This window comes from Balaenoptera borealis (assembly GCF_965194805.1).
Source record: "Balaenoptera borealis genome assembly, chromosome: 19".
Lineage (NCBI taxonomy): Eukaryota > Metazoa > Chordata > Mammalia > Artiodactyla > Balaenopteridae > Balaenoptera > Balaenoptera borealis.
Genome location: NC_138878.1, coordinates 67,089,751 through 67,108,666, shown reverse-complemented (window position 1 = coordinate 67,108,666; position 18,916 = coordinate 67,089,751). Strand labels below are relative to the sequence as shown.

Here is an 18,916-nt window from a genome sequence, read left to right as displayed (position 1 = left end):
GTTTATTCCAAAGTAATTTATGTTTTGGGTTGCAATTTTAAAAGATTTTTTTTTTACATTCCCTTTCTCATATTTCACTGTTGGTGTAAAGAAATGCACCCGATTTCTGTATGTTACTGTTGTATCCTGCTACCTTGCCGAATTCGTTTATCTGTTCTAGTAGTTTATGTGTGGACCATTTAGGGTTTTCTATATGTAGTATCATATCATCTGCATATAATGACAATTTTACCTCTTCCCTACCAATCTGGATATCTTTTTTTTTTTAATTTTTTAAATTTATTTTTATTTTTGGCTGCACTGGGTCTTCGTTGCTGCACGCGGGCTTTCTCTAGTTGCGGCGAGCGGTGGCTTCGTTGTGGTGCGCGGGCTTCTCATTGTGGGGGCTTCTCTTGTTGTGGAGCACAGGCTCTAGGTGTGTGGGCTTCGGTATTTGTAGCACGCAGGCTCAGCAGTCATGGCTGGCAGGCTCTAGAGTGCAGGCTCAGTAGTTGTGGCGCACAGGCTTAGCTGCTCTACAGCATGTGGGATCTTCCCGGACCAGGGCTCGAACCCATGTCCCCTGCATTGGCAGGCGGATTCTTAACCACTGTGCCACCAGTGAAGCCCTAATCTGGATATCTTTTATCTCTTTTTCTTATCTGATTGCTGCGGCTAGGACTTCCAATACTGTGTTGAATAGAAGAGGTGAGAGTGGGCATCCTTGTCTTGTTCCAGATTTTAGCAGGAATGCTTTCAGCTTTTCACTGTTGAGTATTATATTGGCTGTGGATTTGTCATAAATAGCTTTTTTTATCTTGAGGTATGTTCCCTCTGTACCCATTTTGGTAAGAGTTTTTATCATGAGTGGATGTTGAATTTGTCAATGCCTTTTCTGCATCTATTCAGAAGATCATGTGGGTTTTGGCTTTTCTAATTGTTCATAGTATTCCCTTATGGTTTTTTGTATTTCTATGGTGTCAGCTGTTATGTTTCCTTTTTCACTTCTTATTTTGTTTAATAAAATAAGTTCTCTCTTTCTCCTTGAAGAGCTTGGCAAGAGGTTTGTCAATGTTGTTTATCCTTTCAGAGCACCAGCTCTTAGTTTTATTGATTTTTTTTCTATTTTTTTAAATGTCTTTTATTTATTTCCTCTCTGATCTTTATTATTTCATTCCTTCTGCTGACTTTAGGTTTTGTTTGTTCTTCTTTTTCTAATTCTTTGTGGTAGGTTAGGTTGTTTGAGATTTTTCTTGTTTTTTGAGGAAAGCCTGTATTGCTATGAACTTCTAAGAACTGCTTTTGTTGCATTCTGTAGATTTTGTATGGTTGTGTTTTCATTGTCATTTGTCTCAAGGTATTTTTAAATCTCCTCTTTGATTTCCTCATTGACCCATTGGATTTTTAGTACCATGTTGTTTAGTCTCCATGTAATCATTTTTTTCTCATTTATTTTCTGTGGTTAATTTCTAGTTTCATGCCGTTGTGGTCAGAAAAGATGCTTGAGATAATTGCTATACTCTTAAATTTGTTGAGGCTTGTTTTATGCCCTGGTATGTGGTCAGTTCTAGAGAATTCCATGTGCACTTGAAAAGAATGTGTATTCTGTTTTTTTTGGATGTAACGTACTGAAAATATCAATTAAGTCTAACTGTTCTGTTGTATCATTTAGTATCTCTGTTGTCTTATTGATTCTTTGTCTGGAAGATCTGTCCACTGATGTGAGCGGGGTGTTAAAATCTCCTATTATTATTGTAGTCTTGTCAATTTCTGCCTTTATTTCTTTTTCTTTTTTATAAATTTATTTATTTATGTATTAGCTTCATTGTGTCTTCGTTGCTGCACACGGGCTTTCTCTAGTTGCAGCGAGTAGGAACAGGGGCTACTCTTTGTTGCTGTGCGTGGGCTTCTCATTTCTCATTGCAGTGGCTTCTCGTTGCGGAGCATGGGCTCTAGGCATGCAGGCTCAGTAGTTGTGGTGCATGGGCTTAGTTGCTCCACAGCATGTGGGATCTTCCTGGACCAGGGCTCAAACCCATGTCCCCTGCATTGGCAGGTGGATTCTTAACCACTGCACCATCAGGGAAGTCCCTCTCCCTGTGTTTCTGTTAGTATTTGTTTTACGTACATGGGTGTTCTATATTAGGTGCATATATGTTGATGTAAAACCCTCTTGTATTGATCCTTTTTTCATTGTATAGTATCCTCCTTTATCTTTGTTTACGGCTTTTGTCTTAAAGTCTATTTTGTCTGATGTGAGTATTGCAACCCCACTTTCTTGTCATTTCCTTTTGCATGAAATATCTTTCTCCATCCCCTCACTTTCAATCTCTATGTGTCCTTTGCCCTAAAGTGGGTCTCTTGTAGGCAGCATATTGTAGGCTCTTGGTTTTTTTTCCAATCTGCCACTCTGTGTCTTTTGATTGGAGGATTTAGTCTATTGACAGTTAAGGTAATTACTGATAGATACGTATTTATTGCCATTTTAAACCTTGTTTTCCTGTTGATTTTATATTTCTTCTTTGTCCCTTATTTTTCCTTTTGTGGTTTCATGATTTTCTTTGGTATTATACTTATGTTCTCTTCTTTTTGGTTTCTGTGACTCTATGTTTTTGACTTGTGGTTACCCTATTTTTCAAGAATGTTAACCCCTTCCTATATCTACTTGCCTTAGACTGGTAGTCATATAGGCTGAAACACATTCATTCTAGGAAAGAAAAAGAATCTACACTTTTTTACTCTCCTCCCCCACATTTTATGATTTTGTTGTCCTGTTCTACATCTTGTCCATCCTTTTGCTGTTCATTGTGGTTACCATCATTTTCACACAGATTTTTGGATTTTTTTCTTTAGTCTGTGTCCTGGCTTATTTAAGTAATTTACTTTCCAATTGTGATTTTTTTTTTCTTTCCTATAGATTCTTACTTCTTTTCTATTTAGAGAAGACCTTTCAATATTTCCTTTAGGATAGATTTAGTATTTTAGTTTTTGTGTGTCTGAGAAATTATTTCTCTCTCTTTTTATTCTAAATGATAATCTTGCTAGGTAGAGTATCCTAGGTTGCATATTTTTCCCTTTCAGGACTTTGAATATATCTTGCCACTCCCTTCTGGCCTGCAGCGTTTCTGTAGAGAAATCACCTGATAGCCTTATGGGGGTTTCCTTGTAATGAACTCTTTGTTTTCCTCTTGCTGCCTTTAGAATTCTCTCTTTAACTTTTGCTATTTTTATTGTAATATGTCTTGGTGTAGGTCTGTTTTGGTTTATATTGTTTGGGACCCTCTGTGCTTCCTGTACCTGGATATGTGTTTCCTTCTTTAGGTTTGGGAATTTTTCAGACATAATTTTTTCAAATACATTTTCGATCCCCTTTTCTCTTTCTTCCCCTTCTAGAATCCCTATTATGTGTAGATTGGCATGGTTTATATTATCCCATAGGTCTCTCACATTGCTTTCATTTTTTTTCATTTGGCTTTCTGTCTGCTGTCCTTGTTGGGTGATTTCCATTATTCTGTGTTCCAGGTCACTTATTCATTCTTCTGCATTATTCATTCTGCTATTCATTGCCCTTAGCTTTCATCTCTGCAGATGAGTTTTCTAATTTTTCGTGGTTCCTCTTTATAGTTTCTAGTTCCCGTTTACAGTACTCTGCATTTCTGTCAATAGTTTTTCTTACTCCTCCAGTATTTTCATTATCTCCTTTTTGAAATCAGTGTCTATTAGAATGAAGAGGTCTGTTTCACTGTTTGTTCTTTCAGGGGAATGCCTTTGGTCTTTTAACTGGGAGTGGTTCCTCTGCTGTTTACCAACCAGTGTGGAAGGATTTCAGTATTTGACAAGTCAGTTCAGCTGTTTAGGGCACCTGCATATCAGCTCAGCTTTAGATTTTGCTCTGTGACATGCCAAACCTGTGAAGCATATACCAAATCAGACAGCAAGCCTTGATAAGTCTGAAGCAGATTTACCACATTAGGAAGAATGCCCATTTTCAATTTCTAGGGAGCAGACTAGGGCATCTTCCATGCTATAAAGATCCTTAATGTAACATACAGTGGTATTTGAGAGCTATGTTTTAACATTTAAAAAACTCTTGCTCATTAGATGTGCACAATTCAGTATGTTCCTCTAGTGAGAGTTGTAGGTATTTTTTGATGCACTTCATTATCACATTTGAAATGTTCACTCTTTAACTTAATTAGTAGTGCTTAAAATTACTATTATTTTGTCTTTTAGGTAGCATAAGTTACCAGCTGTCTTTGAAACTTAGTGGTGATGTCAGAGCTGTTATGTAATCTTTTGTTGTCCCTGATTGTTCTCCGTAATGGCATATATTGTTTAAGTTATATTTTTGCAAAATCACCATAAAACTTTACTGTTTTTATTATATTTGTATTTAATTTTTGAAAACCAGTTATAAGCATCAAATATATTTTAATATATACCTTATTGATATAGCTGGAACACTGACCATTCCATTGTAGAATTTGGGAAAATGCTGGTTTAGACCATGTACGTCCTGTAAGGCATAACTCATGTTTCTGCCTCCTCTTTGAAGCCTTTTTCACTGCCCCAGTCTATCCTTATTTTCCATATTGAGAAATGCTCTTCTAGCATTTAGTATAAATAACATTTTACACTTGATTGTTTACAGTGTTCTGTTATTGCCAATTTTCGTGTGTATCTTTTCTCCATCAGTAGAGACTCTGAAATTGTATACTTTCCATGACAGAATATCAACACTAAGCACAGAGAAGTTGTCTAGCAATTACTTGACATGTGTTGCTCAGAACCCAAGATACTGACAGAAAATTTCACTACCTGTAGTATTTCTCTCCAGAAGTATAGACAATTTAACTTTTTAAACTATGCTCATGCGACGGTACGAACACTAGTTGAGCAAGAATATGTTTATGTCATTTCAGGATTTGGTGACATTTGGGGATGTGGCTGTAGATTTCTCTCAAGAGGAGTGGGAATGGCTGAACCCTGCTCAGAGGAATTTGTACAGGAAAGTGATGTTGCAGAACTATAGGAGCCTGGTATCACTGGGTAAGGAGGTCTCCCTGTAATTCAGAATCTGCACGTAGGGCTGCTTTCCAATGTAATGTTTGGGAAACCTCTGATAAAGTTCGCTAAATTTCTGATTTTTGTGCTCCCCCAAATAAATTTAGTTTTGTAGAATTGGCAGCTTCATTAGACTGTCCGTGCAACTTCATCTTCCCCATTCTTCAGAATACTTCACCTCTTCCTCAGCTCCCTTCTATAGTGGCCTCACCTTCCTGATGACCAAGCAACTTGATCTGATTTATGGGCCTGGCTAATTCCCCTTTTATTTCTTGTAAGCAGGAGTTTCAGTTTCTAAGCCAGATGTGATCTCATTATTGGAGCAAGGAAAAGAGCCCTGGATGGTGAAGAAGGAGGGGACAAGAGGAGCATGCCCTGGTGAGTGAGAGAGAACTAGGGAGGCAGAGGCCATTGCAAGGAAAAGCTCAGCTATTCTGGAAAGTTCCAGCTCATAATTGATGTTTCCTGGGTAGCCCGAAAAGGCTCAAGGCCTGGGAAGAAACACTGAGGTGTGTCTAGTGTGAGTTCCCCAACCTAACTCTCCTCACACATTATGTGTGTATATTTTCTCTCACACTTAACTGTCTTCTCTGATAACCTTTTCTTATTCTCTGGATGCAGATGTCACAGTTATCTCCATACTATGTTTAAAAATCCAGACACAGCAGTGCATATTTTTTCCTTTTTGGTCACTCATTCCTTTTAGATTGAAGGATTGATTCATTTACTTATTCACTTAATCTTGATTCACTGAATTTCTACTTTCATAAAATCATTTTGCTCAATTTTTAGGATTATTCAGAGGTTTATAAACCATCAAAGAAAAAATAAAGCATTTCCAGTTGTATTTTCAAGTCTGGGTAACTGGAAAGTGATAGCATTTAATAGAAACAAGTCAGAAGAAAGAACAGGTTGGTAGAGGAAAAGATGAATTTGGCTTGGGACAATAAGAGACTTATTTTTAAGAGATGGGGAGATTTCCAAGGGAAGATATGCAACGTATGATTGGAGGGAGATGGAGGCTAAGAAAAACAAGTCTGATTTAGAGATGTTAGTGTGAAGGAATAAGGTCATAGTCTTAGAGTTTGAGAGAAAAATCCTGGTACTGGGGCCTTTGTGAGGAAGTGGACCTTTGACAACTTTCTCAGTGTCCTCTCTGGTAAATAACCTCCCTATAGTTTCTTCCTTGGGTTAAATTATATAAATTTTAATTTTTCTAGTTAGTTACCCTTTTCATTTAGGTGACAGATTTATTTCTATGAACCTGAGCATAATAATCGCTTATAATTTTCTTTTATATTTAGTAATTTCCAATTTTATTTTACATAGCTGTTCTTTTTTAAAAAATTATTTGCTACTCATTAATCAATTTTGTTTTTATTTACTTTTAAAATCCAGCTTTTGGACATATCTGTTAAATATAAAATATAGTGTCATCATTCTTCTCTTTTCTAATTCTCTATTTTCTGCTTTTCTCTTTACTAATTCTTTCCTTCTAATTTCCTTAGGTTTATTTTGTTTTCCATTTTGCTGAAAAGAACAATTAATTTCATTTTCTCATTCACTAATGAAATTATTAGTTTTAATTTTCCTCTGAATATAGCTTTAGGTGACTTCCATAGATTCTGATATGTAGTTGTTTTTCTTATTTCCATTTCCTAGACGACCTATTTTTTTAAAAAAATTCCCTTTTACACAAGAGTTGTTTAAAAGAAAATTTTCTGGTTTTATTGTATCTTGATCAAATTGTTTTATCATATTTGATCAGGATAGTAATTAGTACTAATTCTACTCTCTAACGATTTGAGGATTTTATATGTCCTAATAATAGCGTTAGTTTTTTTAACCGTTCATAGGTTCCAAGGAATAGTCTCTATTTTCAGTGTAAAGCGCTTATTACATGAGTTTTACTTTTTTTATTATGTTACGAAAGTCTGTCTTCACTTAATCTTTCTTGATTCCATCTATAATTTTTTCTTTCTTATTTATTTATTTATTTTTGGCTGCATCGGGTCTCAGTTGTGGCACATGGGATCTTTCGTTACTGCGCACAGGCTCTTCATTGTGGTGCTTGGGTTTCTCTCTAGTTGTGGGATGCAGGCTCCAGAGCACACAGGCTCTCTAGTTGTGGCACGTGGGCTCCAGAGTGTGTGAGCTCAGTAGTTGTGGCATGCAGGCTCCAGACTGCATGGGCTCTGTAGTTGTGGCACACAGGCTTAGTTGTGGCACGCAGGCTCAGTAGCCCTGTGGCATGTGGGATCTTAGTTCCCCAACCAGGAACTAAGAAGGAGGATTCTTTACCACTGGACCACCAGGGAAGTCCCTATAATTTTTTTCTTAATAACTTTAATTATTTTCATACAGTAAATTGCATTCATATAAATTACACAATGTGATGAGTTCTGACAGTTGTATACGTCCATGAAACCATCACCACAATCAAGACATAAAACGTTTCCGTCACCCTGAAAGGTAGCTTGTACCTCTTTGCAGTTCATTCTTCTTCACTCCTGGCTCCAAACACTAATCTGATATTTGTCTTTTTAGATTACTTTGCATTTAAACTAAATGGAATCATACTGTTATGTGTGGCTTATTTTGTCATCAAAATTATTTTGAAAATCATATTGTTTCATATATAAATAATTTACTCCTTTTGTTTCTGAGTAGCAGTCTATTGTATAGATGTTCCACACTTTTTCCATTCACCTGTTGATGCACATTTGGGTTGTTTGCAGTTTTGGGCTATATGTAGTGGTCACATACAGGACTTTGTGTGGACATACGTTTTCATTTCTCTTAGGTTAATATCTAAAAGTGGAAAAACTGAGTCATATGACAGGAATATGTTTAACTTTTTAAGAAACTGCCAGATAGTTTTCCAAAGAGATTGTATCATTTTCATTCCCACCAGCACTGTAGAAGAGTTCCAGTTGCTCTACATCCTCACCATATCTTGGTGAGGTGTTTTTCCTTTTTTAAATAATTTTATTGAAGTATAGTTGATTTACAATGTGTTAATTTTTGCTGTGCAGCATAGTGATTCAGTTACATATATATATTCTTTTCCATTATGGTTTATCACAGGATATTGAATATAGTTTCCTGTGCTACACAGTAGGACCTTGTTATTTATCCATCCTATATACTGATATAATAGTTTGCATCTGCTAATCCCAAAATCCCAATCCTTCTCTCCCCCACCCCTCCTCCCCCTTGGCAAACACAGGTCTGTTCTCTAGATGAGTCTGTTTCTGTTTTGCAAATATATTCTCATTTGTATTGTATTTTAGATTCCACATATAAGTGATATCATATGGTATTTGTCTTTCTCTTTCTGACTTACTTGGCTTAGTATGATGATCTCTAGGTCCATCCATGTGCTGCAGATGGCATTATTTCGTTCTTTTTTTATAGATGAGTAATATTCCACTGTGTGTGTATGTACGTATATGTGTGTGTGTGTGTATATATATACACACACATATGTACCACATGTCCTTTATGCATTCATCTGTTGATGGACATTTAGGTTGTTTCCATGTCTTGGCTATTGTACATAGTGCTGCTGTGAACATAGTGGTGCATGTATCTTTTTGAATTATAGTTATGTCTGGATATATGCCCAGGAGTGGGATTTCTGGATCATATGGCAAGTCTAGTGTTTTGAGGAACCTCCATACTGTTTTCCATAGAGGCTGCATCAATTTACATTCCCACCAACAATGTAGGAGGGTTCCCTTTTTGGTGAGCTATTTTTAGTTTTATCCATTCTAATGACTGCGTTATGGTATCTCGTAGTTTTAGTATGCATTTATCTGATGATTAATAATGTTGAGGATCTTTTCATGTGCTTATTGGCCATTCATATATATATTGTGAAGTATTTGTTCAAATCTTTTGCCCATGTTTTATTAGGTTGTTTTATTATTATTGTAAAAGTTCTTAATACTGGCATACTTCATTTTATTGTGCTTCACTTTATTGTACTTCGCAGATATTGCACTTTTTACAAATTGAAGTTTTGTGGTGACCCTGCGTTGTCAGATGATGGTTAGTATTTTTTAGCAATAAAGTGCTTTTTAATTAAGGTATGTAAATTGATTTTTTTTTAAGACTTAATGCTATTGCACACTTAATAGACTGCAGTATAGTGTAAACATAACTCTTATATGCACTAGGAAACCAAAAAATTCGTGTGACTTGCTTTATTGCAACATTCATTTTTATTGGGGTGGTCTTGAACTGAACCCATGATACCTCTGAGGTATGCCTGTATAGTCCTGATACAAATTCTTTGTCATTTATGTGCATTGAGATATACGTACCAATTGTGACTTGTATTTTTATTTTCCTACTACTGTCTTTTGAACATCCAAAGTTTTCAATATTTGTGAAGTCCAAATTATTGCCTTGGTTTGTCCTTTTTGTGTCATATCTAAGAAAGTCTTGCTACCCGCAGATCACAGACATTTTCTTGTGTTTTCGCCTAGGAATTTTATCATTTTGGCTTTATATGTTCCATTGAGCTAATTTTTGTGTCTTGTGTGAGGTAAAGGTTGAAGTTTTTTGTTTTTTTTTTTCCAATTTGGATGTACAGTTTCTCCAGTACCCTTTCTTTTAAAGACTTTCCCCTCCCCATTATATTGTCTTGTTGGTACCTTCATTGAAAATCGTTTGACTGTATATGCATGCATTAAGTTCTAAACTCTGTCCTTTCACCAGTACCACAGTCTTGATTACTGTAGCTTTATAGTAAACTTTGATATCAGTTCAATTTGTAAAATCACTTTGACTATTTTAATAGATCATTTGCATTTCCATATAAATTCTAGGATGAAGTTGAGAATTTCTACCCAAAAATCCTGCTGGGGTTTTGTTTGGGATTGTGTTGAATCCATGTATCAGTTTGGAGAGAACTGACATCCTAATATCATTTTTTTCAATTCCTGAGTATTGTTTATTTAGCCATTTTTTACAGTCTTAATTTCTCTTAGCAGTGTTTTGTCATATCCAGTGTAGTGGTCTTATATTTATAAGTATTATATTTATATATCTATATATATAAAAATATACTTATATACTTATATCTAAATTTTTTTTCCTGAGAGTCTTTCATGTTTTTTTGGTGCTCTTATATTAAAAAGACCATTTTCCAATTGTTTGCTGCTAGTATGTAAAAATGTAAATTGATTTTTTTAATTTATTTTTTTAATTGAAGTATAGTTCATTTACATTGTTGTTAGTTTTATATTAACTTTACATCTTTTGACCTTGCTGGATTGATTTAGCAGTTGTTCTAGTAGTTGTTTTATAGGTTTCTGAGGATTTTCTGCATGAACAGTCATTTTTTCTGCAAATACAGTTTTATTTCTTCCTTTCTGATCTTAATGTGCCTTCTTTTTCTTGACTTATTGTAATAGCTAGGACCTCCTGTAAAATGTTGAATAGAATTGGTAAGAGCATATATACTTGCATTGTTATAAGGGGAAATGTATTCACTCTTTCACTGTTAAGTTGATGTTTGTTAGTTACAGATTTTTCATAGATGCCCTTTATCAGCTTGAGGAATTTCCTTTCTGTTCCTGGTTTGCTGAGAATTTTTATAATAAACAGGTGTTGAATTTAGTAAACTACTTTTATATCTATTGAAATGATATGATTTTCCTTTTTTTTAATCTGTTAATGTGGTGAATTACATTGATTTTCATATATTAAACCAGCCTTGCATTCGTGGGGCAAACTCCACTTGGTTATGATTATGCTTTCATATTTTCCTGGATTTTATTTGCCATAATATTATATAGGTTTTACATTTATGTTCATGTGCTACATTGCTTTTGTAAATCATAATAGGAATTTTGGTTTTACTATATAAATAAGGTGAGAAACCATTGGAAAGTCTTGAACAGAATAATAGGTGATTTGATTTGGGAATGAAAAGGGTAAGGCAAATTAAGGCCAATGGCAGGTTAATAAAACGAAGAAATTTGATACAAAATTACTTCTATATGAAGGCATCTTAGCTTGAGTATCAATTGAAAACTTACATTTGGTTGGAACATATCACATAGAAAATGATACTCAGGAAGACCATTTTCAGGCTGCAAAAGTTTAACCATAGAGTTTTATGTACAGCCTATGGCAATTAATGGTACTGGGAGTTTTTTAGCCACACTGACATGAAATTGGTTTTTTAAAGGTAATGAACTTAACTTGAATGCAGGATAACTAGCAGCAAGAGAGGAAGGGTGTTTGCAGACTGTTATATTAATATATATATAAAAGGATTATTATGATTTTGATAGTTACCTTAATAGTTATGCATGATACTTATTTTCTTAATAAATGTTCCTTCATTCTCATTCTCTGTAATCTCATTATTAGACTGCATTTAACAGCTGTTAAATCCTTGAACTTCTTATGTAGTTCATTCACCAATTTGTGCTTTAGAAGTTCTTCTTTTCTAATGCATAAATACAAAAGACATTTGTTTTGTTTTCTTGGTATCTTTTAGATTGGGAGTATGCATTTAAAAACAATGAATTTTCATCAAAGCAAGTTATTTATGAGGAATCATCCAAAGTAAGGACAATGGGAAGAAGCCATCTTAGTTATAACCTTGACTGCTCCAGTTTGAGAGAAGACTCTAAAAATGAGGACTGGTTTAAGAACCACTTGGGAAGTCAGGAGATACATTCTAGTCAATTGATCATCACTCATAAAGAAATCCTGAGTAAAGATCAAAGTAATGAATATACTAAATCTTGGCAAACTTTCCATCAGGATGCAATCTTTGATATAAAGCAGAGTTTTCCCACCAAAGAAAGAATACATAAGCATGAGCCAAGAAAGAGAAGCTACCGGAAAAAATCTGTTGAAATGAAACGTAAGAAAGTCTATGTAGAAAAGAAACTTTTGAAATGTAATGAATGTGAGAAGGTTTTCAACCAGAGCTCATCTCTCACTCTTCATCAGAGAATTCACACTGGAGAGAAACCATATGCATGTGTTGAATGTGGGAAAACCTTCAGCCAGAGTGCAAACCTAGCTCAACATAAGAGAATACATACTGGAGAGAAACCCTATGAATGTAAAGAATGTAGGAAAGCCTTCAGCCAGAATGCCCATCTTGCTCAACATCAGAGAGTTCATACTGGAGAGAAACCTTATCAGTGTAAAGAATGTAAAAAAGCCTTCAGCCAGATTGCACACCTGACTCAACATCAGAGGGTTCATACTGGGGAAAGACCTTTTGAATGTATTGAATGTGGAAAGGCCTTTAGTAATGGCTCATTTCTTGCTCAGCATCAGAGAATTCACACAGGAGAGAAGCCTTATGTATGTAACGTGTGTGGGAAGGCCTTTAGCCATCGGGGATACCTAATTGTACATCAGAGAATTCATACCGGAGAGAGACCCTATGAATGTAAGGAATGTAGGAAAACCTTCAGCCAGTATGCACACCTGGCTCAACATCAGAGAGTTCATACTGGAGAGAAACCTTATGAGTGTAAAGTATGTAGGAAAGCCTTCAGCCAGATTGCATACCTTGATCAACATCAGAGGGTTCATACTGGAGAGAAACCCTATGAATGTATCGAATGTGGGAAGGCCTTTAGCAATAGTTCGTCACTTGCACAACATCAGAGAAGTCATACCGGAGAGAAACCTTACATGTGTAAGGAATGCAGGAAAACATTTAGCCAGAATGCAGGCCTTGCTCAACATCAGCGAATTCACACTGGAGAGAAACCTTACGAATGTAACATTTGTGGGAAAGCCTTTAGCTATAGTGGATCTCTTACTCTACATCAAAGAATTCATACTGGGGAAAGACCCTATGAATGTAAGGATTGCAGGAAATCTTTCAGGCAGCGAGCACACCTTGCTCATCATGAGAGAATTCATACGATGGAGTCATTCTTGACTCTTTCCTCTCCCTCACCCTCCGTGTCCAGTCAGTTGCCAAGACCTGTAGGTTCTATCTCCTAAATATGCCTTGAATCTGACTCTAATTAATTTCCATTCTGTCATCTTTGTCCAGTACACTACAATCTATTTGACACGGACTATGGAAATAACTTTCTAATTGATCTCCCTGTGTTTACCATTTCCTGCTAGTAGTGCATATTGCAGTCAAACTTGTGTTTAAAAAGTTTAATCATATCACTTCTCCTTCATTAAAACCCTTCATTGGCATCCCATAGGTCTTAGGGCAAGGCACACATTACTCAAAATAGCCTAAAAGACCCCCAAACCCCCAATACCTTGTTCCAGTCTACATTTCAGAGTCCCATCTCATGTCAATATCCATCTCATTCTTTGGCTACTTATCAACATTAAGAATTTATAGTGCAGCATCAAATCGATCTGGGTTCCAATTCTTACTCTTCCATTTTCTAGCTCTCTAGTTTTGGAGAAACATTTTGTCCCTTGTAAGCTTCAGTTTTTTTATTTATATTATGGAAATAATAATGGTACTACCTCAAGTTAATGGGAGGATTAAATGAGATAATGCATGTGAACTGCTCAGCAGAGTGCCTAGCATAAAGTAATCAGTAAACACTAATGTAAAATAAAAAGGTACTATGATAAAAAGATCATCTCAGCAATGATTATCTGCAAAATAACAAAGCAACCCAAAAGACTGTAAAGGTTTTTGATTAGGAACAGCAGTCATTGTTCTAAAGGTGGGTGATAGTATCCAGCACAGCAGAGTTAACGTTGGAGCCCATGATGACAGAGTAAGATGGGGGCTTCTGTTTCAACATGAATACACAGAGATATGATTTTGTTGATAAGAAAAACTAACTTCATTAAGAAAAACTAACTTCATTATATAGTCAACAGTTTTAAGAAGCCAGGTGTTAAAAATCACTTGTAATAAGTAAAATTTACTGAGATGTATTCATCATTTGCATTTAAACAAAGGCAATATAGTTTTTAAAAGAGAGAAAACTTTAAAAGATCAATAACCAAAGAAGAATAGAAAGTAAAATTTAACTCACCTCTCCTAATTCCAGGTAGATGAATTGTATTAAACCCATGTTGTTTAAATAGAAAAGTTGTTCAGCTTCTAAGCTGTAACTCCAAAACTAGAGGGAAAAGAAACCAAAACTATAGGTCAAAACTCATCAACATGGATATGCATCAAGTTTCAAATGAATATGAATACCTTTAGATGGGCATGTGTTTTCCAGTTCTCCACAATTCAAACCACTACCTGTTCCCTTACATCTGACTTGTTTTACACTTTATATTACTTCCTGAATCCTGAAGGCTTTGAGCATGCAATCAATGCAGTAACCAGTTCTCTTGTGAACATAAGTACAAAGAAAATGACCAAAGTTTAATGGAGGATTAAAAGAAGAGACATTTTATCCTTCTGTAGGGGAAGACTCGGTATTCTACAGATGTTAGTAGGCCCCAAATTAATAGATTCTTTGTACCTGACAAAATAAGACTTTTTTAAGGCTTGAAACATTGTGTTTGTCAACATACACCCATACACATTGACAACATACACACATAAAGGAAATATATAATAAAGGTGATATTTCATGTCAGTGGCTTAACAGTATTGGTAAATGAGATTCTGCTCAAAAAAACTATTTCTGTAAAAAACAATCGCCTCATTCTTTTATCCAGATGCAAAACAGACTCATTAGAGGACACCGTAACATGCTTTATAATCATGGAGAACAATCTTCCTAAATACGACATGAGATCCAGAAGCCACACACACAAAGATTCTAGGTGTGACTATATAAGAACTTTAATAAACTTTTATATAGTCAAAGATAGTACAAACGAAAGGTTTTTAAACATTAGAATTGGAAAAAAATCATTAAAATATGTTTAACCTATGAAGTTCGTATCCTTAACATAAAAGTGCTCCTACGAGTCATTTAGAAAAATGACACCTCCTCCCCTCATGGGCAAAATGGTATAAAGGCAACAGGTGACTGATGAAAGTGGTAAGTACTGAATCTCACAAGGATCAGAACACAAGTAAAACAAATGAACTACCATCTTTCAATATCAAATTGATAAAATTTGCATTGCAAAAGCATAGGAGAGGAGGTACTTCTGTGTACTGATGTAAGGGTGTATGAATTTGTACAGTATTTCTGAAAGGTAACTTGTCAGCATCAAAATTTTCATTGGGAAAATCAAGGTTTTCTTTTGCAGTTAAACACAAGTTTATCTTTCCTCCATATCCTATTAAACAGATAAAACAATTTAAAAGGTATCAAAAAAGAGCAGAAGTCATCAGTGGATGAAAGAATCAAATTTTATAAAAGACAAAAGGGAAAAGAGTGCTTATTCATGAAATGTTGCAGAAGAAGCTGTTACCTGAAATGTTGGCATGACAGGGATTTCAGTAATGGGAGTCAGTCTGTCCAAAGGGTCCCTAGAGAAGTTCATGCTTTGAGTTGGCTTGTGTAGAGGCTGGGTAATAAGGAGACACGATGACAAGACAGTTAATGATTTTTTATGTGAAAGTTATGTTAGTACCCCTGCCAACAGCTTTCCCACTCTGCCCTCTCTTCTATAAGTAAATTGAAATGGATCCTTCCTTCACACCATTCACAAAAATTAGTTCCAGTTAAATAAAATCCTGAATGTTAAAGTAAATAGTAAAGTATTAGAAGAAAGTATAGTACCATATGCTTATGACTTTGCTGTTGGACACATCTTCCTAAATTAGACAAAAATTAAAGCCATAATGAAATTCATTATACCAAAAGTTAGAATGCTTTTAAAAAGACAAAGATAAGAAACAGAATGGGAAAAAATTGTAATATAATACAAAGGGAAAGATGTAAGAGTACCTATAAATAGGTAAAGGACAACCAAGCAAGAATAAAAATGAACAAAGGATTAAGAATGCGCAAGTCAGAAGAAATACACATGGACCATAAATATGAGTCCCTGCTTAACCTTGCTAGTATTGAGAGATGCACATTTACATAATCTACAATAATAAAAAAAAACTTGGTAGTTGTGTAGAGAAATAAATACTCTCATCAGTGCTAATTTGCAGGCACTGAAGTTTTAAAAATGCTCACTATAACCCCTTTGGAGGGCAGCACAGTACATAAAACTGGGAACAATCTAAATTTCCATCAATAGAGGCATGACTAGAAATACTAGCACCAGTTTAAAAGAATGGACTGGTAATATTGGTATAGATTTGACTAAAAGACACTGATTGAAAATGGAAAATTTCCAGAATAATATAGAGTATTATATATTTAAAATATATTTCTAATACATTTATATAAGTATGCAAATACTTAGAAAAAGTCCTGAACAGACACATCCAACTGATAAAGTGTTTCTTTGGGGGAGGGAACTAGAATTGGACATTCTGGTCAAGAGGGTAGATTTACCATTATCTGTAATGTTTGAAGTTTTAAATAAGAATGTTAAAATTTAAAAAACTTAAACTATGAAAAAATTCAACAAACTCACGGAGAACTAGAGCAGCTAGAGTGAGAGTTGGCAGCCTAAGTTGAAACCTTTTTTGGAATTTGGAGAATTTCTCATCAACTCACCAGCCCTTCCCATGCAGGCAGAGATCCCAGTAAACCTTTTCATTCAGGGAAACATCTACAATGAGAATAACCAAAGAACCTCCTGCTATCTACCTAAGATAATCAAACCATATCATTCTTAAATGTGAACAGACAGCTAAGGATCATCACAGATGAAGAAAAGTATCAGCATAAGGACCAAGAGAGAGACTAAACCAGAGTAGGGAAAGTTATATAATGAGAAGAAAACTAAAAATTTATGTTAGTCTGAGATTTGAACAGATGTTGCACTTTTAAAGCAAATATGGGAAGCTACCAAAAAGAATAAGACAGAACTCCTAAGAATGAAAAAACATTATTGCTGTAATAATAGAAGGTTTGAAAGAAAATTGTGGAAACTCTTCAATTTCATAAATTGAAAAGTTAAATGAGAAACAAAAGGGACTTGGAAGTTTAGAAGGTCTAACATCTAATTAATATGAGTTCCAGAAAAAAAATTAATAAGAGAAAATATAATTGGAATGTATCAAATAAATGATTAAGAATCTTTCTAAACTGAAGAAAATTATGAGCACTCAGCTAGAAATAGCTCACTCAATGTTGGGCAGGCTTAAGTGGCAAAAAGCACAATTACAATAGAAAAAAATGACACCCAGAAATACGCTCGTGAAATTTCATAATACTAAAGATGAGGCCATCCTAAAAGCTTTAAAAAATGGAAATTTCTCCTGATAAAGAATAATGATCAAGATAGCATTAGCCTTCCCTCTGATGAGCAATATTAGATTGTAGAATACAGAACAGCACCTTCCAACTTATGAGTTAAAACTGCTTTGAATCTAGAACTTTATACCCAAACAGTAATTAAACATGAGGCCAAGTACTGATATTTTGTATTACCAGTTTACTTCAGTTTACTCCCACTGTCTTTTAATAGGGTATTGAATGATTAGCTTCAGCAAAATTTGGATGGAAAAGGAAAAAAACAGGAAAGGCTTTAAACAGTGTATCTAACCTAGTAAAGTGGTGTTGACGATGAATAGGATGATCACCCTGCAAGAATCAGACCAAATTACTGGTAGGTTAGATATCCAGGGAGTCAGTGAAGAGGAACTTAAGGAAGAATGAAAGGGGTGGGTTACATTAAATAGAATTAATACAAAGTTTGAGGATTTTAGTAATATGGTGAAGACAAAAGTTCGTCACAAGAAAAGAAAATTACTGGCTCTGGGAAAAAAAAAAAGGAGAAGCCATACCAGATATTATGGTCCTAATATAAAGCAAGCCCCCATAAAATGTGACATGACTTTGGAAAATAACTAGAATATGAAAAAAAAAAATCCGTATGACTGATACAAGGAATAGATTCCTTTAAGTGGGTACTGGGATCATAACATTGGACTTGCAGAGCAGAAAATGTAATCGTCACATGTTGCTTGGCTCTGACTCTTCAGAGAATAATATTTACGTGGTGATAACGATCTAATGCTATTTTATTTCCAACTTTAAAATAGACAAATCACTGAAGTCTCTATGTGTATATATATCTGTCTACATATCTAATATCTACTTAATAATGTAAAGGCAAAATATAGCTGATATAGACTGGATGGTGGGAGGTTGACAGGGAAATAAGGGCCTGAAGCAAGGATAAGGGGAAATATGCTCATTGTATATAGAGGGGATTCAGGAGATGTCTAAAGTCGATAGAATAAGAAATGTAGGTTAGCTGTATTTCAAGTTAAAACACATCAGAGGAGCTAATATAACTCACTTAGTGGGATGAAGTAAATCCTTACCTTTCATAAGAAAGGCTCAGTGTATAAAGTTGATAAATTTACAAATAAAATTACAACAACTGTAATCAGGATTATGACAGAAACCCAATTCAAATCAGCTTAGGAAAAAGGTATTTATTAGTTCTTATAACTCAAAGATGTAGAGCATGTATGTTACAGTCTCAGGTAGGCTGCATGTAAGTGTTCAGACTCATCAGAGATTAGTAGCTCACAGCTCTGTGTTCAGTTGTTTCATTCTCTGGCAGGTTCTGTCTCTTGGTAGGAAGAAAATGGCATCTGATGATATTATACTTTAAAAATTCTTAGAGCTTTTAATCTCAAAAGCAAGGTGACCTTCTCTTTCTGAGCCTCCATGTCAATCCCTGGGAGGAAAATATAATTTGTTCCAGTTTATGCTATGTCCCCACTCTGGACCAATCACCAGATCCAGGGTAGGGGGTACTCTGGCCAAGCTGGGTCAAGTTCGCATGCCAGGGGAATTGGATCATTGGATGGCCAGTTAACAAAATTCCCATGGGATGGGGGTAGGGT

The 18,916-nt window shown here is 35.2% G+C and overlaps 2 protein-coding genes across 13 annotated transcripts in view; one reads left to right on the top strand and one right to left on the bottom strand.

The window, feature by feature from the left end:
• Positions 1-18,450, top strand: part of ZNF583 (zinc finger protein 583) — a 38,218-nt gene extending 19,768 nt beyond the window's left edge. For 8 of the 12 annotated variants that reach the window (XM_082368110.1, XM_082368116.1, XM_082368117.1 and 5 more), the window contains 3 exons: positions 4,902-5,028; positions 5,323-5,421; positions 11,561-18,450. In XM_082368110.1, coding sequence (XP_082224236.1) covers positions 4,902-5,028; positions 5,323-5,421; positions 11,561-13,038 — 1,704 coding nt within the window. In that variant the 3' untranslated portion in view covers positions 13,039-18,450. Of the gene's footprint in view, positions 1-4,901; positions 5,029-5,322; positions 5,422-8,670; positions 8,791-9,040; positions 9,135-11,560 lie in introns of those variants that run through there. The other 4 variants (XM_082368111.1, XM_082368121.1, XM_082368113.1 and 1 more) reach the window with 4 other exon arrangements.
• The window catches only part of ZNF667 (zinc finger protein 667), a 48,235-nt gene continuing 38,881 nt past the window's right edge, over positions 9,563-18,916 (bottom strand). The window contains exons 12-14 of the mRNA XM_082368049.1: positions 15,403-15,498; positions 14,055-14,141; positions 9,563-11,509 (exon numbers count right to left, since the gene is read on the bottom strand). The gene's annotated coding sequence lies outside the window, so the exon portion shown is untranslated. The remainder of the gene's footprint in view (positions 11,510-14,054; positions 14,142-15,402; positions 15,499-18,916) is intronic.